At 43.2% G+C, this 25,756-nt stretch overlaps 1 protein-coding gene across 2 annotated transcripts in view; it reads left to right on the top strand.

Annotated features, from left to right (window-relative positions):
• IFT80 (intraflagellar transport 80) overlaps window positions 1–25,756 on the top strand; it is a 160,018-nt gene that overhangs the window by 27,269 nt on the left and 106,993 nt on the right. For both annotated transcript variants that reach the window (XM_068280931.1, XM_068280930.1), the window contains exons 4-7: window positions 4,253–4,363; window positions 9,750–9,818; window positions 20,826–20,935; window positions 23,300–23,389. In XM_068280931.1, the coding sequence (XP_068137032.1) occupies window positions 4,253–4,363; window positions 9,750–9,818; window positions 20,826–20,935; window positions 23,300–23,389 (380 nt within the window). The remainder of the gene's footprint in view (window positions 1–4,252; window positions 4,364–9,749; window positions 9,819–20,825; window positions 20,936–23,299; window positions 23,390–25,756) is intronic.

The raw sequence follows: 25,756 nt of genomic DNA, 5'->3' as shown, positions 1-25,756 counted from the left end.
CCCCCGAAGCTGTATGGTGCCCTCGCAGCCCCGCTCCGATCGTCCTGTCCCCGCCGGCGCCTACTTCCGGGTTCGGCGACAGCCGCCGACAGGCTGGGAACGCAGCTGATTTTCTGCGTTCCCAGCCGCTATATCACCCCTCTATGCTGCTATAGCGTGTATATATACGCTATAGCAGCATAGAGGGTGATATAGCGGCTGGGAACGCGGAAAATCAGCCGCGTTCCCAGCCTGTCGGCGGCTGTCGCCGAACCCGGAAGTAGCCGCCGGCGGGGACAGGACGATCGGAGCGGGGCTGCGAGGGCACCATCCAGCTTCGGGGGGCTGAGGGATGCCCCGGGTGAGTAAATGTCATTTTTTTTTTTCCTGACTTAAGTTTTCCTTTAATTATTAGTTGATTTTCACCTATGAAAAATATAAGCTGTCTTCCCTCTCCCATTGATTTCCACTATATATTTTTTACCTTGTACTGGAAAACCGGTTGCTGAAATTTGATTGGTTCATATGAGGAAAAACCTTGTTTTTTTATATTATTGTGCAGGTCTTTGGCATTCTGCACTTTTGATATCGCATACTTTATTTCATCAGCTGCTTTCCTGCCCACACGATTTCATTCCTATACAAGATTTGACAAAATGCGCCTAACCTTTCAAAGACAAAGAAAACAAAGTTTTCTTTTAAAAATTGGCTAACAGTATATAACATTTTATTTACAGGTTTTATGCTTTTTATTTTTTAACTAATACCCCCAAACCACCTACATCCTCCCACATGGAGGTTCTTAATACCAGGTGTCATGTCAGCCCCACCCCCTCCAAATGTACGGCCACCACCACAATACTTCTGTCTTGATTTTGGGTTCCTTTTCCTGCTCTTCCCACAACTTCATATTCTAATCCTAAAATCCCTTTCGCTATTCCAACAATTACTTTACCTTATTCATAATAAACAGCATGGCCATACCTCCCACAGTTCAGTAGCCTGAGAGGGGGAATTTGTGGCTGGAACAGCTTTGTCACCTGTACGATCTGTGGCAAAAGTGGCATACCACTTTGAAAGATGCACTGGCAGTATCTACATAACATAGGGAAAGCCCAGGACAGACCTGCTATTTTGGTCACCTGAAACAATCATTACTGATAGTTGAAAGCAGCCTTTCCATGTACAAAAATGTTCCAAAGAACGTGGAGAGGCAAGGGCAGCAGGAAATATTGTTATTGTGATCGAGCACCATTTTCCAGCAAGTTGTAAGTGTTGTTCATTCCCTAGGAATCTACCATAAACTCTGCTAATAGCCTTACAATATACTGTATATATCTGATGTGGAAAGCATTGCCTTTCCTTACAAGACTGGAGTGTTCCTTGAAGTAGTCGTTTTGCATGGCTGTTTTGTGGTCATGGAGAATGGTTACAACATGACTATTCAAGATAGATTTGAGATGACATCAGAGTCGGAGAATGATTCCAGCCTGTGAGTCACCCAGTCATAGCCAATACCTCTGATATCACAGATCACCAGATGAAGTTATGTAAAGAACAACACAGGTGAATTCCAGGATACACACAGGAAACTGTTATTCCCGAAAGGATTTTTCCCCCACATCCTTAATACCATATTAGGAATAACATTATTTAAAGCAAGCCCCTGAGATCCAGAGGAGAAAAAGTCAGATCCTTACCTTAGTAGAGGGAAGCCTTGTGATCCTCCAGAGGCTTCCAATGTCCTCCTCGAGACCACCAATCCAGAACTGGACCCTCTGGAAGTTTGCGGATGTGGCCCATTGCGCAGGACGGCTCGTGCCCACACAGTAGCACAGAGTCACCCAAGCTTGGTGGAAATAGCTAAACCTGAGAGGCTCCATGCTACTCCGTGGCGCAAGGCATCCTGCTCAGCGCTGCCGTTTCTATGAGGTTCTGGGGACCTAGCACTGGATTGGTGGAGATGAGGGGGGCGGGGGAAGCCTCTGAATTATCCTCTACTGAGGTAAGTACCCATTTGGGGCACCTTTTTCCCTCCAGGTACACTTAAATTCCAATACTACATAAATAATTTCATTGCAATATCTGGCAAAGAAAAGACTTTTAACATCGTCATAAATATTTGCATAAACATCCAAAATATGTCAAGCTTATTTGTGACATTAACCGTTTTTATTCTGTCCCAGAGCTTCCCAGCCTAAAGTATAATACAAATACTTATGGCTGCCAAAAGTATTACCTTTTAAACAATACCAATTGCCTGGCAGTCCTGCTGATCACTTTGGCTGCAGTAGTGTCTGAATCACACACCTGAAACAAGCATGCATCAAATCCAGTCAGACTTAGTCAGAGACTTTTGATCTGCATGCTTGTTCAGGTTCTACGGCTGAACATATTGGAGGCAGAGGAGCAGCGGCCCTCTCACTTCAAGCGTGCTTTAAAGAGAATCTGTATTGTTAAAATCGCACAAAAGTAAACATACCAGTGCGTTAGGGGACATCTCCTATTCCCCTCTGTCACAATTTCGCCGCTCCTCGCCGCATTAAAAGTGGTTAAAAACAGTTTTAAAAAGTTTGTTTATAAACAAACAAAATGGCCACCAAAACAAGAAGTAGGTTGATGTACAGTATGTCCACACATAGAAAATACATTCATACACAAGCAGGCTGTATACAGCCTTCCTTTTGAATCTCAAGAGATCATTTGTGTGTTTCTTTCCCTCTGCAGCTATCATCCACTGAAGTGTCAGGCTGTTTCTTCCTGCAGAGTGCAGACAGCTCTGCCTGTATGTAATTCCTCAGTATGTGAAAGCCCAGCCAGCTCAGAGGAGGATTTATCCAGATTGTAAAAGATAAGAGAGAAGAGAGAAGCTGTCCTAATCTAAATAACACACAGGCAGTGTGCAGAAAGGGGCCTGGAGGGGGGAGATGCATCACAGAACCACAACACTGAAGAACTTGGCACCCTTCCAGACACAGGCTGACAAGTCTGACAAGAGAGAGATAAGTTGATTTATTCCAGAGATGGTGATAGTAGAACGTGCTGCAGTAAGCCAGAACACAATAGAATAGCTTTTGGAACTTGTAGGATGATAAAAAACAGGATGCAATTTTTGTTACGGAGTCTCTTTAAGGAAATAATGAGTGATCAGCAAAAACACTTTTATTTTATTTTTTATGGGATTTAAATTACATTGTGAGACATTCAAAATAACACAATCATTAAATAAAACAGAACAATTAAGGAAATACTGAGATGGTCCCGGTTCAAAAGTATACATACACTAAGTTCTTTATTCTGTGTTTTTCCCCCTCTGGTATCGATAACTGGTTGTAGTCTTTCGTGATAGTTGTGGATGTGGGACTTAATTTTTATTAGTTGGCAAAGCTGCCCATTCTTCTTGGCAAAAAGCCTCCAGTTCCCATAAATTCTTGGACTGTCTTTAATGAACTGCACGTTTCAGATTTCCCCAAAGTGGCTCAATGATATTGACTGTAATGGCCACTCCAGAACTGGTGTCCTGTTGGAAAGTCCAAATCTGTCTCATGCGCTGCTTGCACATAGAGTGTCCATCAGCATTCCCTAGTAACATGCTGCATTTATCTTGCCATCAACTCTGACCAAATAACGCAGCTGGATTTCACACCGTCCCCCAAACATCTGCCTCTATGCTTCACAGTAGGGAAGTTGTACATATTACCATATACCATATACAGCTGCTCGCATGCACGCATTCATGCACAGGCCTCGGAAGAAGTTAGGAATCCCTCAGCGAAACACTTGTTAGGCTGTGCACCACAGGCGCCCACTGCACCTCCACGTGATCCCAGCATAGCAGCACACAACAATTTACAGATAAGTCATCACCAGCATTTGCTTACAGATAAGTCATCACCAGCATTTGCTTGGACTTTTCTCACACTGTATTCCGCATTCATACTTAGCTGTATGCTGCTTGTTTCCTTCATTAAACTGCATAGTGCCGGAGTTCTGCTTCTCTTTTGTGTTCATCATATACTGTACCTTGTTGACTCCTCTCTAATTATGGCATCTATGGATCTGACCATAAATCAAATGTTGTCTATGACTAATATCCTGATGCCCCCCATGCCCAGATGAACAGTTCTGCTCGGTTCAGGTCATTGAGCTTTATTATGTGTATTGATGATATGACAATTTCAGTTATACAGTAGCTACAGATATCTAAGAAACAATCTTCTGAGTGTTAGATGTCTTACATACCAGTGTTATATTTCCTCTGATATTTTTCTAGGAAAATTTCATTTCATCTCTAAGGCGGGCCGAGTGGAGAAAAGTGTGGACGCTCACTCTGGGGCCGTGCTTGCTGCCCGCTGGAATTATGATGGAACAGCCCTGGTCACAGGTGATGTGATCTTACTTGATTAAAGCAGTATTGTCACCATAAAAAAATCAAATTTCAACAGCAACTGGTCTGAGTGTATTAAGTGATAAAGATGCTAATCCTGCATTCAAAACTTGCAAAACTTTTTCTGCTGTTATGGTTTGGAGTTATCACATACTTTAGGAGCACTGGCCCTTTAGTAGTCAGTGCCAAACAGTTGAATGTTGGGGGGTCTTTTTATCTATAATATATTCCTCCTCTTCCATTTATTTCCCTGCCTAGTCTATCTGAAACCTGATCCCCTGCTCACTTGTGTTTACAAGCAAGGCTGAGGTGACTCAGCGATTGGAGGACAAAATAAAAAAAAAAAGACAGTGCAGTTCGTAGTATACACCTCAGTGGGAGTGTCTGAAGACTCTGGGAGGAGGGCAGCTAATGAATACACAATGAGCAAGAGAAGGGAGGGGGGGGGGGGGGAAACAAGAGTCAGGGAGGATAGGATGTCAGCATTAGCTTAGCAAGATGGCCACTGCCTAGAATAGGATTTTCTGCTTTTTCTTTATAAAATTCACAGGAATCATTACGTGGATAGCACAATACATCTGTTATGTAAGCAGAATTAGTATTTATCTACTTATATACATGTATGTGTTTTTTATTTCTAGGTTAGCATGGGTGTCGCTTGTTCTTTCACCTGCAGCTACAGTATAGTAGCCTATGTTATCTTGCAGATATGATAGCCTATTGGAGAGCATCTTATGAATGTATCTCTTTCTACTGCCTGCCTATCTCCAATATTTTTCCTGTTACCCTCAATGTAAAATTAATTTAAATGGAATCCAAGGTTAGAGGCATATGGAAGCTGACATGTTTATTTCATTTTAAATAATGCACATTGCCTAACTGTCCTGCTGATTTTCTGTATTTATTACTTTAAGCCATAGACCCTGAACAAGCATGCTGATCAGAGGTCTATGACAAATCTGACTGGATTAGCTGGATGCTTGTTTCAGATGTGTGATTTAGACCCTACTGACCAGAAAGATCAACAGGACTGCCAGGAAACTGGTATTGTTTTAAAAGGAAATAAATATGGCAGCTTCCATAGGTCTCGCACCTCGTGTTCTTTAACACATCATAAATCTGAATAGACTAACTGCACTAACAAGTTGCAACCTAATTTTAGTGTCTGAAAATGGCTGTTATAAGGGGTACATCATTTGCTCACCTGTAGGGTCTCTGATTTCCAAGGTGCACCCTCTGTAAGACCGCCTTGGGTCTGAGACTGAACTCTCATACATATTATGTGGGATTGTTCCACCATCTCTAAATTTTGAAACAAAGTTCAACTTTTTGTTAGACAGCATATAGACAAAAAGTACATAATTTCCCCACATTTGGCAATACGGTGGCGTAGTGGTTAGCGCTCTCGCCTTGCAGCGCTGGGTCCCCGATTCGTATCCCAGCCAGGTCAACATCTCCAAGGAGTTTGTATGTTCTCCCCGTGTCTGTGTGGGTTTCCTCCGGTAACTTCGGTTTCCTCCCACATCCCAAAAACATACAGATAAGTTAATTGGCTTCCCCCTAAAAAAAAAATGACCCTAGACTACAATACAGACACTACACGATACATACATAGACATAGGACTCTGGTAGGGATTAGATTAGATTGTGAGCTCCTTTGAGGGACAGTTAGTGACTAGACTATATACTATGTACAGCACTGCGGAAGATGTCGGCTCTATATAAATACTAAATAATAATAATAAAATACTAAATGTAGGACTTAATAAAGTCCCATTTAAACAGAGGCTAATAATTTTTCATATTCTTGCGCCAGCTAGATTTTTAATCCCTTCTAATTGGAAGTCTGCAGAGTCTCCCACCCTATCTCAACTATGCCAGCTGGTAGAACAAAACCTATCATTAGAGAATAAATTCAGAGCACATACACGTAACTATGACCCATCTATATGGAAATTTCCAGATTGGCAGATGCGGCAAAAAGGATAGATTTTACAAGGGTAGTTCAGACCTAAATTGACACTGCCTAATATAAGTGGTCAACAGTCCCATCCATGATCCCTTACTCATGTTCTATTTAAGTTCAACTCTCTAGGTTAACATTAATTTATATTATGTAAATGCCGTTGAATATCATTACCTTTACTCCCAACTCTATGTACTCACACAGAGTCTTCCTTTCTCTTCACCCTTCCTAGAACAGAGTAACAAGGTATAGCAGTAGCTGCATAGTGTACTGGTCTGATACAGGAAACCAGAGTTCGAATCTCGGCTCGTCCTGTTCAGTAAGCCAGCACCTATTCAGTAAGGAGACCTCGGGCAAGACCCCCTAACACTGCTGAATCTTGGCTTTTCCTGTTCAGCACCTATTCAGTAACTAGACCTTGAGCAAGACTCCCTAACGCTGTTACTGCCTATATAGCACTTTATAATGGCTGCAGCTCTGGTGCTTTGAGTTCGCTAGGATAAAAGCAAGGAAATAAATGTTATTTGTCTAGTCTAGTGTAGATTAGTTACCAAAGTTCCTGGGCCTCGATCCAGATAATGAAGCATAGTTGCTGGTTTGGTAATCTTATATATGTTTAGTAAACATACTCTCTGGACCAAGGCTGTTTTAATTGTTAAGATAATTTGGAACTTGGGAATGTTTAATGCATATTATCTGCTGACTTATGGATATTATGCTGAATACACACCATGCGTTTCCGCGTCAAATGCGTCCGTCGATACGCGTCGATTCAATTTTTTCCGAGCATTTCCTAACGCATTTCGATGATTTTTAGGTCGATTGCCATGTAAAGTATGGCAAATCGACCTAACAATCCATCGAAATGTGAATCGGACATGTCGGAAATAATCGAGTCGATGCGTATCGATGGACGCAACGAACGCGGGAACGTATGGTGTGTATCCAGCATAACATAGGAAATTTCTTTCAATAAAAATTATTGATATAAGAAAAATCTCCTCAATGGACAGCTGTCATTTTACATCAAGAGACAACTGAAAAGAAATGCCCACTGTGTGACTAAAATTATTTTTAAAACCAGGGTGAGTTCCCTATATAGGCAAAGAGAATTAATTAGGTTATTTTAAGCTGGTTTTTGTAGCCTCTACTCAATTCACTTTTCTCCTGAGTTTTCTCCCAGAAGATAATGTTACATCTTATCTACAAAATACATTTTCAGCACTGAGAAATTGAAAAGGGCCAAAAAGTAGGTATGGAAGTAATATCAGGTTTATTTTATTGGTAATGTGGTGAAGTCTTTCGTGTGAGAAACTCAGGAAAAAAAGTTAATTGACTAGGGTCCCCAATGTCATTTAATATATAGTATCTGAACTTTGAAAAGGTAAGCAATAATTTGACTGACTGTTGTAAATCATTCTTTGTACAATGATTTTTTTTACATTTATTTGATCCACTATAGACTAGGATTATATTGTGTACTCAATATCTTTTGGTAGCCAATTAATTTCGTAGCCAATTTGGTATCATCCTGATTCAAAACTTCCTGTTTTTTACTGATGGCTTACACAGTACAATACTCTTTTGTTCTAGACGTCTATCTGAGCTCAATATATGCACTTACAACATACTTTAATTAAGAGGTGATGGTGGTTGATACCTTAAGCAGCCCATACACTCAGCCGATTTTCTGGCCGACCGATCGATCGCGATCGATCGATCGATCGCAAATCGGTTGGCCAATCGACCGATCGACGGCCGATTTCGATCGATTTCGATGGATTTCCATCGAACTAGCAGGGTGGAAAATTTAGGTCGATCTGATGAGATTGCTTATCAGTTTGCATTGGCCTTAATGGAAATCTGATGGCAAAAAAATGCCATCAGATCGAATTTCAACAGATTTCAAACTGAAATCTATTGGAATTCTATCCTGGTAAAAAATGTTCTAAAAACGCATCAGATAGATCATCAGATGCATTTCTTATCTGTCTGCTGCCAATCTGACGAGTGTATGGGCACCTTTAGTAAACCAGACTTAGATTATTTCCCCACCCACTGCTTTTCTCAGACTGTCTAAAGCTCATGACTCACATCCTTCTAGAAACAAAACACAGACTAAATATGAAGATTATGGCAGGGTCTGCTAACTATGTCAACTATGTCTACAAAGCTCCTGTAGCCTTCTTTATCAGGATTGCAATTGTAATTTTGCACTTTCAGAAAAAGTGGCTAAAATGATATAATAGCTGATGCTGTTGATGAAGTATGACTAGGATGTGTCTGATTTGTTTAGGGAATTGTAAAGAGTGATGCGTACAGGAAGTTTGCTCACATCCATGTAGGAAGGATTGTCTGGCATGGAAATAAATTCAATGATCATGTTATCATTCTGTAGCTGGTGGGAGAGACAAAGGAAATATATCATTTCTCTTTGCCCACACACAGTTTTACATCATCACTTTCCCGCCTTGCCTAGTGCTCTCACTGCTTGACTGTTGCAGCTGTTCTGACCGACTGCTGATGTAACAATTAAGTCAAGTCTGAATAGAATCTGAGTTTTTAGGTTCATCATGCAGGAAACCAAGTGATAAAACACGATCATATTTTGCTAGTTATAAATTTCAGCATGTGCTGAGAAGTGAAGAACATAGCTCTACCAAAGACCACTTTTTGTTATTCATCCAGGAGTGACAATTCTCATGTATATTCTGATTTGAGTTGCATGGTGAAGAAGTCTTGAATAACATGAAGTTAATCTGCATATCAAACACTTTATCAAATCTTTAAAGCCTTTGTTTCCAAAACAGGTTCTTTTTTTCTATGAGCAAGACAAGATGTTATTTGAGCAATCAGAATGCCTCTGCTGTATGTAAATATTCATGTGAAAGCTTGAAATCTACTTGTCGCTACAAAAAATGGAATTAGGACTCCTTCTGCCAGTAGGTCACTTGGACAGTGCTGAAGCATTAGTCACATGGCCTGTGCTAAAGGGATACCGTTCCACCTGCTAGTCCACTGTGGTGGGAATATGAGTGCTCCCTGACGGTTAGTGACTAGCGAATGACGTTGGCGCTCATTTGTATTCATTGACTGCACACCATGGGTCCGGCAATCAGATAGCACAAGCGTGACAATAAGGACCCAGAAGTGCAAATTTTTAGCACACGTGCATACCTTGAATGAATCCATCGCTTGTTATCGTTCAGTATAAACAACTAAGAGTGATTCTTACTGTCGCTGGGGTATGTATTTTGTAAATCATGGAGAGGAAAGATTTTACAATGGGCAAACACTGACTAAATCATTTATACATAACTATTACTGTAAAAATTACTGTAAATTTTTCGTTATTTTTTTACTGGAGTTCCCCTTTAAAGAGCACCCTTGAGCTAAACATTGTATGTCTTCCTACAGCTGGTGAAGATGGACATATAAAGATTTGGTCGAGAAGTGGAATGCTGAGATCTACCTTGGCACAGAATGGTAGTACAGTACTTTTTTCACACATTTATATTGCTTTACTGTCATTTTTAAGGTCTGCAAAATTCCTAATTTCTTTATCTGTTTTATAATTTTACTTCGAGTAAAATCCATTTCAGCTAGAAAGTGTCTTTTTTTTCTGTTTTTCATTTTTTAATTTAGATGATTACAGTGGAAATCTTTTAGTCTGGTCATAGCGTCAGCAGATCTTGTATAGATTTTTGACAACACTGTATGCAGAATACATCTCAGACAACCACAAAGTTTAGCTGATTTAGCAAGACATATCACAGTTTGTGTTTAGCACTCTAATGCTGGGAATACACAATGAGATTTTTCAGCAGATTTACTGTCCGATCAATTTTCCGATCGTTTTTCTGATTGATTTCCATTCACTTCTATGAGAAATCGGTCAGGAAAAAACAATCGAAAATCAGATCGGACATGTCGGAAATTATCTATCGAACCATCTACCTGCCAAAAAATGTCATGGTGTATTCCCAGCATTACATTAAGCTATGGGTATGTTCGGAAAGAAATGAGGGAGATGTTTACTGTTCTCACAATGACTGAGCTGATCACTTTGTTCCAGAGCCAAGTAGGTGTCGAGTGATCAAAGGAAAGCATCCACCATTTGGTTTTTCCACAGATTTTATCACTTTAATTAAACCTGACAATCCTCTATTTACTGCTATCTTTCTAATGGATCAACTTATCTCTAATTCAGGACAATTGAAGAGGTGGCAGTAAAGGTGTCCTATTGATTGGTAAACTTACCGCAAGACAGATCTTCATCAAATCTGATCAGAGAGAGATCTGTTGCCTGCCCATACACCACAGACCAATTCCCGATAGATTTCACTGGTGAATCGCAGAGCATGTGTGGAAACGTCAGAGAGGGCAGTCTATGCACTCTCTGCTGTCCCTTCGATTGCGTTTCCATAAGCGTGCCTGAAAGCTCGCATATGGAAACGAGCTCTAAAGGACAAAGTGATCTTTTTTTTTTTAGAAGACTAAAGATGCCCATATACAGTATCTAGCTATGTATTAGTAGATTCAACCAAGAGACTGATCAGAGAGAGATCTTTGGGCTGCTCATACATCGTTGGCTGATTCCTGATCAATTTCTGCATGAAATCTCTCTGGAAACAGCCTCACAACTCTGCATTTGCCACCCCCGTCGCTGCCCCTCAGTGTAAATATTCCCTCATGCGTGCATTTATACTTCACCTGTCTGCTGTCTCCCACCGCAGTGCCTATCTCTCTTCGGCTTCCTCCATTCGTGCCTCCCGCTCTGCCCGTGTAAAGCATGTGGCACGTGTGTGACATCACACACGCCTCACGTGCTGTAGATTAACAGCATGTGAGAGCAAATGGAGGAAGCAGAAGACTGATGGGCACCACGACGGGTGACAGCAGACAGGTAAAGTACAGATGCATGGGGGGCATATGTACACTAGGGGGAATAACGCCAGGGGGTTCCATCGCGATTGTCACTTGTCCCAATATCGCACACCGTTACCGATCAAGCACGTCGGCCCAAGATTTACCAACCTGTGCGATCGATACATGCAACTAATTTTGGACCCAAAATTGGTTGCATCGGCGATCAGGTGTGCCCCTAGTGGCACCAATTTTCATCCTGTTAAATAATTATCTAATCAAATGGTTGATCGCCTGCTAAATTGAGAGATGTATGACCATCTTGAGTGTATTCAATAGATGGCTTGTACAGATCATTTATCTAACCCCATTGATTTAACTGTATGATATGGTAGGTAGGAGGCAAGTTATTTTCGGGACTTGAATAAGGTTGATGTTTATTGTAATTGGTGGCTATACGTAATTGGTGTTTTGATGTACTTAACAATTGATCTGAATAATCTGTTGATACATGGTATCAGCATAAACTAGTTGGATAACTCCAGTTCTCTTCATCTGTCATCAAGTTGGAAGGACCGCATACTGGTCTATTCGAGTTGTTGCTGGTGCTGTAACCCAATGGCAGTCATATCAGGTAATCGGATGGACAGTCTTCAAATTAACCTTTTAAAGGTCCATACACAAGTTGGATACAAGACGGCGCACACAAACAAGCGACGCCTCTCAAATGATATTTGTTGACATATGTCGTTTACATACACCAATACACTAAACAATTCGCTCATCTGGAAACTGAGCGCAAGCAAAAGTGACATTTCACATGACATGCGTGCATGCTCTGGAACAATGTAGTTGGAACAACTTCTACACACCAGCAGAAGGGGGAAGGGGGAGGAGTGCTGGAACCAGGGCCTGTATGCAATTCACTTTTTCTACTGAGTTTTCTCCAAGGTGATATTTTCACACCTAGTTATAAAATGACTTGTAAACCACCAGCAAGCAAGAAAATCACTCAAAGTAATTTTGATATTACATTTTCACAAACTCGGGAACTTTTTCAATTGCAAAATGCTGAAAAGATAATTTAAAGACAAGATACAAATGATCTCCTAGGAGATAACTCAGGAGAAAAAGTTAATTGCATATGTGCCCAGGATACTCAGGGAAGAACAGAAAAGGTTATTTATGATCCAGAGCCTTTCCTCTCCATAGGTGAGTATCTGACCTTTTTTTTTTTTTTTTTCTCCATTTACTTCAGTTTTATTTTAACATTACTTCATGCAGGACTACCATTACACCAACCATTACACCAACTCCTCCTCAATTTTCCAGTCGCACAGGAAGAAAATAAATTTATGCCATCAAGGTCACTAGTTGACAATCAGTAGTTTCAGCTGGCTAAATGTCCTTCCCTTCCTGGCTCAATAACAATTGATTTATTTCAAGTATTTCTGCTCAACACCACTGTCATCAGCTAACAGTTGGAATTCTGTACTAATTGTAAATGGACCTGCACTTTTTAAAGCGGACCTGAACTCAGAACTTCCTCTCTGCGCTAAAAGATATGCAACAGCATAATAACCTTTAAAGGAAAACATTTCTTTGTTACAGCTGATACAAATCCTGAAATAATTCTGCACTGTTTCTACTTCCTGCTTTCATGGAAGCATACATATTGCTAATATCCTGTGCTTTCAAATGAGCTTATCTGCTGTGGCTGTCAGGTGACACAGGAGGGATCAAATTACTTGTGATTAGACAAATATGAGGGGGAATTGGACAGACTAAGCTCTCTAAATACACAGAGGGTGCATTTCTCTCTGTTTTCCTTCTGTCCCGAGTTAGAGTTCAGGTCCACTTTAAAATCTTCAAAACTATATTTCATCTTCCTACTACCAGCATGTCATTTTAAACAGTACAGAAGTAGTATAAGAGCTATTTTCATTGAGAATATATATTAGTATTAATGTTAATAATAGTATAACTGCTTTATTTAGCATATAACGGCTCTTCTCAATAAAAATATATCAGTTCGTAGGGATGTGTGGGGTCCTTGTCATACTGTCAGAAAGGAACTATGCTCCAAAACAGTGTGTCCCTCCATACTGATATATTCTCATTGAAAACAACTGTTATACTCTAAATAAAGCTGTTATACTAGTGATATTGATACTACTGATAAATTCTCATTGAAAATAGCCGTCATGCTATAAATCATTCTGTCATACTAATATACTACTGTTGTATTGTTGAAGGAGACATGTGGATTTTAAGAAGTATAAATAAAGTTTTGAAGATTTTAGGCAGTACAGGTCCATTTGGAACAATACAGAATTGCCTTTACCCAGGACCGAAACATTGAGGGCCCTCTCACACTGGTACGGTGGGTCATTTTACCGCACCTCAGCGCTATGCTAATGAAAGCCTGTGAGTGTTTTCATACAGCATGTGGTGCGCCGAAAGTCGCCGATCTACTGCGTGGGCATACCGACCTTACCCCGCGGCGATGTGCATCGGACCGGAAGTTGTGTAAGTCTATGGTGACTCAGGGTTTGCCAAGAGGTTGGCGTTGCGGCGTGCATGCGTGGAAACGTATTTTTACAATACGTGTCCGTATCTTCAAAACAGGAAGTGACCAGAAGAGAATCCCGGTCAGAAGGGTATTACTGCATACTAACGTGGTAATCCCCGAAGACCTGTTTTTCGCGTTGTGGCGTTCAGGCCGCGCCACAACGCTGCGGCCAATACATAGTCTGAAGATGGCCTGAAGGTCCAGACATTTGACTTATTGGTGCCTCTCCCACAAGAACCTAGCTAACAGGATCTCCGTACTACTGAATAGTAAAGCGATGACAATCTCTTATTAAACACAATGCAGGTGTACAATACAGCCAACAAAAACATATCGGCATTGGTTGACGGTGAGTAATGGGGGGAGGAGGAGGCCTGATAGCCGTTTTGCAGCATTTGCCTCTTTTTCCGAAGCCTCAGAAGAAGAAATGTCCTGTTCACCCATCACCCACCATCAACCAATTCCAGTAGGTTGGTTGTATTGCACCCTTGCATGTTTTTCAATAAGGAACTAGTGCCGACTGTTTCTCTTCCTTTAAAGAACCTAGCTGACAATAGAGAATCATCTCTTCTGTAGCAGATGAGTCCATTCCTTGTCTATGCAGTTGTGTGATCCATTCATAGGGGGGAATTCACCTGTGTGAGATGGACCTTGCAAGAGGTGTCTTCCCGTTATTATGTTATTTTTTATGTCTGTTTTTTGCTCAGCAGTTTATCTGGTGTTTACACAAGTGTATTTTATTTAGCCATATACTAGCTTGGTCAAATTGGATCAGCCTGTGTAAAGCCATGCTAAGAGGAAAGGAAAGATCCCATCGATTGACTCACAAGGGGTTGGCTGTATGGTTTGCGCTGTCACAGAAGTCCCTTTGTGCGGACAGAAGATGACTCAACCTACAGAGCATTTACCAAAATGTATTTTACTGGTTTTCCTAATGTCTTTACTGAAAGCATAGTGCAGGCTACAGAGAGACGTTCGGCATTTCTGCTGAGTCATCTCTTCTGGTAAAACATACCGGTAGCAAACACTGTGACGTATAAAATATATAAACATCGGTGTAACTTGATCCACAAGGCCGCCCACCAATACATTACATATGGATCCACTCTATCGAGTATCAGCAACAGAATGCTGTGGGTCAGATAAAAGGTCACCCATTTAATTGGGTCACACTTTTCTTGTTGGCTATTATTTTATGCATTTTGTTGGTAAGGATAGTTTTCAAAGCAACGTTTTCAAAGCAACTCTTTCAGGTTTTACTTCCTTTAAATTAACATCGCTGTATTAGTGCATCTATTACACAGGGCCTTGCAGTTACCTTTATTCTACCATTCCAGTACATCCAGGGAGCCCTCAGCTGCTAGGTGCAAGATGTCATGACTACTCTAACTTTTGTTTTGAATCAGGATGATACCATCTATTGGCTTAGCGGTAAAAAAAAAAAAAGTAAGCTTTTCGGCTAATAAGCCTTCCTCATACTTTTTACAGGAACAATGTCCGAAGAAGGCTTATTAGCCGAATGTCTAAGTTAGCCAATAAATGGTATCATCCCAATTCAAAACCTCTTGCTTTTACTGATGACAAACATGGTACAATACTCTCTGCTTCACTAACTTGGAAATCTAACATCTTCTGCCTGTTCTACACAAGGGCACTTTGGTGGCAAACAGTGGCGGACATACGGCCGTGCAGGCCGTGCCGCTGCACGAGGGCCCCTGAAGTTCCGTTTTCTTCAGGGGCCCATTAAGTATTTTTTTTTAAAAAAATTTTTTTATTATTTTATTCCCCGGGGGGCCCCCGATTCCTATCCTCCCTCCCTCCCTCACCTCGGGGGGCCCCCCTCCCGATATGCGCGGCGGGAGAGCGAGCGAGCGAGCGGCAAATGCAGGAAGTCTTCAGGGCTCTCCAGGCATCCGCTAGAGGCCCAGCCGCTTAGTCTCCAATATGTCTCCAGTTGGAGACATATTGGAGACTCAGCGGCTGGGCCTCTAGCGGATGCCTGGAGAGCCCTGAAGACTTCCTGCATTTGCCGCTCGCTCGCTCGCTCTCCCGCCGCGCATATCGGGAGGGGGCCCCCCGAGGTGAGGAAGGAAGGGAGGGAGGGAGGATAGGAGTCGGGCCCCCCACCCGGATAGCTACCCACCCGGCTACCTAACCACCTACCCACCCGGCTACCTACCTACCTACCCACCCACCAGGCTTCCTACCTACCCACCCGACTACCTAACCACCCACCAGGCTTCCTACCTACCTACCCACCCGGCTACCTACCCACCCACCAGGCTTCCTACCTAACCACCCACCCGGCTACCTACCCACCCGGCTACCTACCCACCCACCAGGCTTCCTACCTAACCACCCACCCAACTACCTAACCACCCACCCGGCTACCTACCCACCCGGCTACCTACCCAGCTACCTACCTACCTACCCACCCGGCTACCTACCTACCTAACCACCCACCCGGCTACCTACCTAACCACCCACCCGGCTACCTACCGGGCTAGTTACCTACCCACCCACCAGGCTACCTACCCACCCACCCGGCTACCCACCCACCCACCAGGCTACCTACCTACCTACCCACCCGGCTACCTACCTAACCACCCACCCGGCTACCTACCTAACCACCCACCCGGCTACCTACCGGGCTAGTTACCAACCCACCCACCAGGCTACCTACCCACCCACCAGGCTACCTACCCACCCACCCGGCTACCCACCCACCCGGCTACCTACCTACCTACCCACCCGGCTACCTACCTAACCACCCACCCGGCTACCTACCTAACCACCCACCCGGCTACCTACCGGGCTAGTTACCAACCCACCCACCAGGCTACCTACCCACCCACCAGGCTACCTACCTACCCACCCACCCACCAGGCTTCCTACCCACCCACCAGGCTTCCTACCTACCCACCCGGCTACCTACCTACCCACCCGGCTACCTACCCACCCACCAGGCTTCCTACCTACCCACCCGGCTACCTACCTAACCACCCACCCGGCTACCTACCTACCCACCCACCCGGCTACCCACCCACCAGGCTTCCTACCTACCTACCCACCCGGCTACCTACCGGGCTAGTTACCAACCCACCCACCAGGCTACCTACCCACCCACCAGGCTACCCACCCACCCACCAGGCTACCTACCTAGCCACCCACCCGGCTACCTACCTAACCACCCACCCGGCTACCTACCTAACCACCCACCCGGCTACCTACCGGGCTAGTTACCAACCCACCCACCAGGCTACCTACCTACCCACCCACCAGGCTACCTACCTAACCACCCACCCGGCTACCTACCGGGCTAGTTACCAACCCACCCACCAGGCTACCTACCTACCCACCCACCGGGCTACCTACCTACCGGGCTAGTTACCCACCCACCCACCAGGCTACCTACCCACCCACCCACTCACCCACCCACTAGGCTACCTATCCACCCAACCACCCATGGGAGCTGCGCGCCGGATGGAGGCTGGGACAGGAGGTCTGCTGCTGCAGGTGAGTAAATGTTTTTGTTTTATTTATATTAGCAGGTGTATGTTCTGGGCAGGTCTGCCACATGATTGCATGTATTTTCTGGGCATATCTGCCGACATGATTGCACGTATTTTCTGGGCATATCTGCCGACTTGTTTGCACGTATTTTCTGGGCATATCTGCCGACTTGATTGCATGTATTTTCTGGGCATATCTGCCGACTTGTTTGCACGTATTTTCTGAGCATATCTGCCGACTTGATTGCATGTATTTTCTGGGCATATCTGCCGACTTGATTGCACGTATTTTCTGGGCATATCTGCCGACATGATTGCACGTATTTTCTGGGCATATCTGCCGACATGATTGCACGTATTTTCTGGGCATATATGTGTATTTTCTTGAGAAAACCTGCACAATTATGTGAATTTTCTGGGGAAAGGGTCACCAAAACTTGGGCCCACTGTCTTTGCGTTGCACTTTTCAAGGGAACCTGAGGTGAGAATAATATTGAGGCTGACATATTTCTCTCCTTTTAAGCAATACCAGTTGCCTGGCTGCCGTGCTGGTCCTCTGCCTCTTATTCTTTCAGCCATAGACCCTGAACAAGCATGCAGCAGGTCAGGGGTTTCTGACAATATTGTCAGAACTGAGAAGATTAGCTGCATGCTTGTTGCTGGTGTAATTCAGTTTATTACTGCAGCCAAATAGATCAGCAGGGCCGCCAGGCAACTAATATTGTTTAAAAGGAAATAAACCCTCACCCCGGGTTCGCTTTAAGTTACAGTTAGCTCCGCCCTCATCCGGTCATTGCCACGCCCATTTTTTGCCACGGCGCAGGTTCTATCCACTATTTTTTGCCGCGGCGCGCTTTGCGCGCCGCAGGTTGTAGCCACGCCCATATTTTGCCGCGCCGCGCTACGCGCACCGCAGGTCATAGGGGGCCCGCAATTACAATTTTGCACAGGGGCCCACTGCTGGCTGTGTCCGCCACTGCTGGAGCTCTTATTGCTTAGCAGACAGCAGAAAGAGGGGAATGGAACAGTATGACAGAAATATCATATCCTTAGGTGCTGACCATGTGGCTGTATCAATATACAGTGTATGACCAAAGCTTATATGGTAAAGTTGTGCTATACTAAACTATTTGGCCAGGTTTCTTGAAATTTACTATAAAGGGATTCTACTGTAGTGAGTTACATAATTTGCGTAGCTCCAGGTAAACTCAACATGCACTGTCTGCTCATGTTAGCTTTTTGAATACATAGTAGAATCCCTTTTTAGTAAACTTCAAGGGACCTGACCAATTTGTTTACTAAATCAGAAGTTTAATACAGCAGAGTCCCAGTTAACTGCAGGAGTTTGAACGTTCATCTTTTGCAGAGCTTTGTGCTGCAGAAGCAGCTTATCAAACCTCCGGGCACTGCCTTCTACACATCCTGCAGGTCCCAGCGGCTTTCCTGCATGCATGTACTGCTCCCGGCATATCATCTGACGCATGGTGCAGATGCAGGCTTCGGGAGTCATACACGGAGGACAGAGGAAGGCTGCTGGGAGCTGCAGGAAGTGTAGAAGACTGCTCTGAGGTTTGGTAAATCGCTTCCACTGCGCACAAATGTGGAAGAGGAGAGGTTAGTGTTATTTTAGGGCCCATTGCTTGAATACTTAATTAACCGACAAAAACACATATCTGAAATCAGGCAATCCCCACCTGTGTCAGACAACAGGGATTCTACTGTATATCAGTTTCCTATATACATTGTATATTCATACAGGGGCATGGCTGGGACCTGGTCACTGAGTTTACTATAGCCAGAGGTTTACTATAGCCAGAGGTTTACTATATCAGAGTTTCCCATATTCTACCGGGCCTATATGTTAAATTTCATGTTAGGAAGTAGCAAAGGAAGATCTTGGACTCCACCTGTTTTTTCAAAGGGCTGAGCGCATAAACATGTCAACACACAGGTACAACTTTGGGTTACCAAGAGAAAAAGATAACTTGCGCTGATTGTTAGGGCCCTTTTCCACTAGCAATCGCTAGCGTTCACGCTGAACGCTAGCGATTGCTGAATCGCAATTAGCGGCGATTCCCCGACGTTCGCGGCCGCGATTTTGCTATGCTATGCACTGCATAGCAAAATCGCGGCAAAAGTCGCTCCGCGGCGCGATCGCGATCAAGTAAAAAACAAATCGCGGTAGTGGAAATGAGCTACCGCGATTCCTATGTTAAAAAGCAAACCGTAGCGATTGTAAAATCGCTAGCGGTTTGCGTTTTTGCGATTCAGCGCTGGTGGAAAAGGGCCCTTAATGTTACTATGACCCTTTGTATAAACTGTCTGCAATTGGAGCTCCCTCAACTGGATGGCACCAGTAACTGCATGAAAGACAAGCGGGGCAGGGGGAGCGCTCCAATGGTGCATGAACTTTTAGGAAACTATGTAAATTGCACTTACAATAAAGACGAGTTTAGGTGCTGATCAAGCGGCCGCCAGCAGGACCTCTCGAACTGCTATTAGCCTGGCCAGGGATGGCAGTAGAATGGGATCGTACTAGATGTCACACTGGCGGGGGCTGTGCGCACGGGGCCGTCTGATGTCACTACGCGTTTTGCCGCTGTCCACGCCTTCTTTGGGTTAGACAGACCTTTCTTAATGCCAAACCAGGTACACTACTAGGGAATCTCAAGTGAAAAATTACAGTAACTTCAGGTTTTAAACATACCTCTTCAGAGGAAAGGCTCTGGATACCAAAGAACCTTCTCGATCCTCCGTCCGCCTCGTTCATGCGCCATCACCGGTGGAAATTGTGGGACGTGCTAGGTCGAAATAGCTCTTTGGCACTTCTCAAGCAGCCTTCAGATCAACTGGCGTCCCTGAGTAGTTCCAAAGACGAACGGAACTACTTGAGGATGCAATTAGTTCCAAAAACTGTAAGAGGAGTGCCGAAGACCCAGAAGAACAAGTAGCTTCCATCGGGGATATAAAACATGAAGGGAATTTATCACTTTAGATTTGCTTAAGGGGCCATTCACACTACGGTGATTAGCAGACGATTCCCACTAATCGTTGAAGCGCTAGTGCTATTTTAACCTATGGCAGTGTTCTCACTGCCGTGATTGGCGCCAATTGCGGGCGTTTTGCGATTAGCGCCAATCGCAAAATGCGTTACCTGCAGAATTTTTGCCACGATTCTGGAGCTATCACGGTACAGTGCTTAGTAAAGTGCTGATTGCGATCGTTCTGAATCGTGGAAGTGTCCAGTGATTTTTACCGCGTTAATCGCGGTAAAATCACTCGCGCAATTTTGAGATTTCAGATGTGAACAGGGCCTTAATTTTAAAAAGTGCAACTACTGTATAGTATGTAGTAAGCATGATCTGTGCAGTACAAACCCTATTTAATCAACAGGAATTGACAGGTTTACTTCAAGCAGGGCTGATAATCTTTGCAAACCTTATCAGATGATAATAATAGAATGACATATATACAGTAAAATAACTTCTTGCAAGATATTTATTTTCTGATTCATTCTTGCCAATTTGTCTCTCACATTTGCAGGTTTGCCCATATACTCTATTGCCTGGGGCCCTGATTCCGAAAAAGTCCTTTACCCTTTGGGAAAACAGCTGATCGTTAAACCATTGCAGCCAAATTCCAAGGTGTTACAGGTATTATACCATCTGCTATCTAATCCACTTAGAAGGAGATTATGGTGCTCATATTCTAAACTGGTTTCTTATGAATACATACACAATGTATTCATATTCATGATTTGTATGCTCAGGTGTTATGGTTATCTCTGCTGTGTAAATCCTATCCTAGCCTGCTTTCACCACTTGCTTGATTAATATTAATCGGAAAAGCTCTGATACTAAAGCATGCAGAGATACTAGCAGAAGTAAAGGGGGGAGGTTGCAATATATCTCATTGCTGGATGGATGAGATGGCTGTAAGCATCATTTTACACTCTGCATTTATTCATAAAACTGTGCACACATCTTGAGTGACAGCTGGCAGTGCACAGCCAAAGCATTGCAATTCATAGTTTTGAGAAATCCTATGCTGTAAAGCTGAAACGCACGACTAATTTCAGAGGTGTCGCATGCTATGCTTGCGTTGTTGGTACAGTGAAGTGTACAGTCAATGCATGCAGTGCATTACAATGCCGCAACTTGTTATACCGCAACATTCCTGCCACACTGTGAACGTCACATAGGTGGTGGAGTGTGGTGAGCCACGTTACAAAGCGCCAGTTACACCGCACACTGTGACCATAGCCTCAAAGGTTGTGTCTTCAACGCAGGAGGATTAGCCATACAATACTTGATCTACTTACATAACATATTTATTGTATTGTCCAAGTTTTGATTTCAGTGAATAGTATATAGTAAATGAAGAGAATTCTGTTCCTGGTGCGAACCATGTCTTTTGCCCACAGTTTGAGGCTAAGTACTGATGTCTTTTCTTCCCTTAACTTTTTTTCTTTTCTCTTCCTATCGCTGAGTCACCTAAGCCTTGCTTGTAAACACAAGTGAGCAGAGGATCATGTTTCAGCTAGGCAGAGAAATAAAGGAATATAATATAGATAAAAAGAACCCCCAGCATGCAACTGAATGGCAAAGTCTATTAAAGGGCCAGTGCTCTTAAGGTATGTGATAACTCCAAATCATAACAGCAGAAAAAGTTTTGAATGCAGGATTAGCAAATTTATCACTTAATATACTCAGACCAGTTGCTATTGAAATTTGATTTTTATGGTGACAATCCCGCTTTAAATAGAATTTGGTTTTGTGGCTGACAATCCTGCTTTAAAGAATGCCCAATGCGAGGGACAGAAATTTAGTTTAACTTACCTGGTGCTTCTTCCAGGCCCCCTCTGTTATTCCAGTCTACTCCAGTGTGCCGCTGCATTCTCTGGAAGATCCGCAGGTCGCAAATGCGCAGCCATGGCCTGCGCCTCCTAGATTGTGCAACCATTGCTAGGAGCATTCTGTGCATGGGCAGTTCGTAAAGACTTAAACTTCGCAATCGCAGAACACATGTGACTCTGATCGTGGAGGCGCGTGGACGAGCATGCACAACTTGTAGATCTTTCAGAGAGGACAGAGGCATACTGGAGATAACTGGAACACCGCATAGAACCTGATAGACTGTGGGGGACTGGAAGAAGCCACAGGTAAGTTAAGCTGAACTTCTGTCCATCGCCTTGGGTAACCTTAAAAGAGACTCTGAAGTCTCGTAAAAATCATGTTTTTAATTAAAAAAAAACATCTTTGCCCTACCTAAACTGCCGCATCCCCGCCACTGTACACTAACTAAGTCCCACCAAACTCCCCTGGGGGCAATCCGGGCAGCGCTTCCGTGAGAGGCAGGGCTATGAGCTGCAGCCCTGCCTCTCAGCGCGGCTGTCAGCCCGGATCACTGCCTCTCCCCCGCCCCTCTCAGTCTTCCTTCACTGAGAGGGGCGGGGGTAGGCGGAGATCCGTCTCTGATAGAAGGGCATGGAGGCAGAGCTACGGCTGAAAGCTCTGCCTCCAACAACAGCAAAATCCACGACCAAGAAAGTCGTGGATTTTGCGGGGGAGTTTGGGGGGATTTAGATAGATTTCAGCGGCGGTTTTGGTAGGGCAAAGATGTTAAACACATTTTTTTAATTAAAATCATGATATTTAGAAGACTTCAGTGTCTCTTTAACTAGTACACTATCCAGCCTATTTAAAGTAATAGGCAAATGACTGATTTATACAAAAGATTTTAAAAGTACTGATAAACTATTAGCCCTGTGTTTGAAGATTGAGCTGAAGGAAAAACAGATCATCACCCATAGCAAACGATCAGTTTCCAAGTGTTATATTTATAATCCAGAAGTGAAGGTAATTCCAGGATCCTGGCTATATGCTATATGCAGCAAGACCTATTCCATTTAGCACACGTTCATACAGCTCGTCTCTGCGCCTGAGATCCTGACACGTTCATAAGACTCCATGCAGCTTCACACTTCACCTTAATGATTTTTCCCTTCTTCTTTGCAGTGGAAATCCCATGATGGTGTCATTTTGAAGGTTGACTGGAATCCTGTCAATGATCTCATTTTATCAGCTGGAGAAGATTGTAAATATAAGGTGATATACAGTGTCAAATATCTAATTGCTTAGATAGCCTAGCTTTGCTCAACCGAACTGATAGCATGTTGTAAATCAGAGCTGCCCATCTGCAGCCTGGGTGGGTTTGCTTCAGTTAGCTCTACAGCTAATAGTGACAGCTGAGTATAATATATTGGCAACAGTTATGCAAATGTAGGCAGGTCTTGACAGGTGCCAGACTTGTGACTGCAAGAGGATCATTTAGCAAAGAGGCTTGGGCCGCTGTTATAAGATCATTTGGAAGTGTCGAGTGGTGCTTGGCGCAGTGGCAACAGTGTGGAAGGTGTGATCATGTCATCAGAAACAATGGCATGAGAAGCATGCTGTCCAGAGGGCTGACATTATTCTGCATGGTGCCCACACTTATTTAGTTCTTATTCTGAAACTGAGATGCTGAGAATATATAGGCAGCTATTACTATCCTCTCTAAACAAATTCTAATTGCCTGCTGATAGTTTGGCTTCAGTAGTTTCTGAGTCATTCACTTCTGCAACAAGTGGAATCCTTGCACCACACCTGCATATCCGTCCTACGTCAGTGGCTTAGAGAGTGTGAAAGTGGACCTGAGCTTATGCTAGTGCAACACATTAGAAGTTATTTAGGTTATACCTGATTAGCTGGATGAGATTTCATTGCAAGATTTCAAATCTTTAAAAGCAATCTGAAGTGAAAATAAATGTATGATATAATTGTATGTGTAGTACTGCTACGAAATAGAACATTAGTAGCACAGATATGACTCTCCTGTTTCCAGTACATGAAGAGTACAGAAACTTCAGTTGTTCTCTATGCAAAAGAGCTTCTCTGAGCTCAACGACCAAACTTGGTCAGCTACAGTGCTGTTTTCTGAAGCACTTATAGCAACCTGTCTCTCACCTTTTCTTGATTGTTTATGGTTTTACTGCAGGAAATTTCAAAGCATCTTTAGCTCTGCTCTGCTTCATAGTTTAAAATACAGTGTGGGGTTTGTAATTGCAAATATTAGAGAATGATGCAATGTTATAAAAAAAATCTAATGAAAATAAAAATATGAGACTCATTTCTTTGCTACTAATGGTTTATTAATTGTCCATACAACACATACAATGCATTACATCATGTTTTTTTTTTTGTTTTTGCTTCAGTGTCACTTGCGGTTTTTCTTCAGCCATGGTACAGAACTGCATCAGAACCATATAAAGCTATTCTTTACATGCACAAACTTATCATTTCTGGAAGCACACAGCAACTTAAAGCAAACCTGAAGGGTAAATAAACTTATGAGATAATGAACTGTATGTGTAGCACAGCTAAGAAATAGACCATTAGTAGCAAAGAGTCTCATATTGTATCTAGTACAGGAAGAGTTAAGAAGCGTCAATTGTTATCTATGCAAAAGAGCGTCTCTGAGCTCTTCGACCCAACTTGGGTCAAGGAGAGTCCTGTTTTCTGAAGCACTTAAACAACCAAGAAACAGTGAGAGACGGGTTGAGGTACGGTTTCACTGCAGAAAAGTTCAAAGGGTGATTAGTTCTGCTCTGTTTTTATAGTTTAAAATACAGAGTGTGGGTTGTAAACTGCAAATATGACAGAATGATGCAATGTTATAAAAAAAAACTATATAACTGAAAATAAAAATAAAATTCTTTTGCTACGAATGCTCTATTCATTATCCATACAACACATACAATTCATTATATCATAAGGTTTTCTTTCACTTCAGGTTTGCTTTAATACAATTCAGTTGAATAAATGAGTGGAATTAGTGCCTGTGTCCTGATAGACTGTGTCTCCACATGCACAGGATGAACTGGTGGTGGGAAATGGATAACGTCAGACACATGTCACTAGGATTCATAGTTTATCATGAATCCAGGCTTGATGGTCAGTCCATTCTCCAAGCTGCTGTCTGCTTTCCCCAATATACAGAACCTCATTAGGGCATATCATGCGCGTTGTTGTGTACACCACATTGGATGATGCACATGTGCATACACCCAGGATGTATTAGTCCTCAGGTGGTTCTGATAATGGCAAGCTATCTGTGCATAAAATGTGGCAGCAGGCTTTGCACCTCTTTGTCACACAGAGAAATGTGCTATTTGTATTGGGTGGGAGCTCCAGATAAGGAGTTTTCTCAGGTTGGCTGTCTGTCTGTTGGCACAGGGTGGTGGTTCTGGGAAAATTCCTTGGAGCCTGTTGTCCTTCTGGAGAATGGGCCATAGCTCTCTGGATATTATATAATATACTATATATAGCACAATACCAATGAACACTAACATCCGCTGTGATGTGATGTACAGTGGCGGCGCCAGGGGGGTGCTTGGGGGTGCTCAAGCACCCCCTAAATTTGTCCAAGCACCCCCA

Source organism: Hyperolius riggenbachi, chromosome 4, assembly GCF_040937935.1.
Source record: "Hyperolius riggenbachi isolate aHypRig1 chromosome 4, aHypRig1.pri, whole genome shotgun sequence".
NCBI classification, from domain to species: Eukaryota; Metazoa; Chordata; class Amphibia; order Anura; family Hyperoliidae; genus Hyperolius; species Hyperolius riggenbachi.
This window is presented reverse-complemented; position numbering and strand designations above follow the sequence as displayed.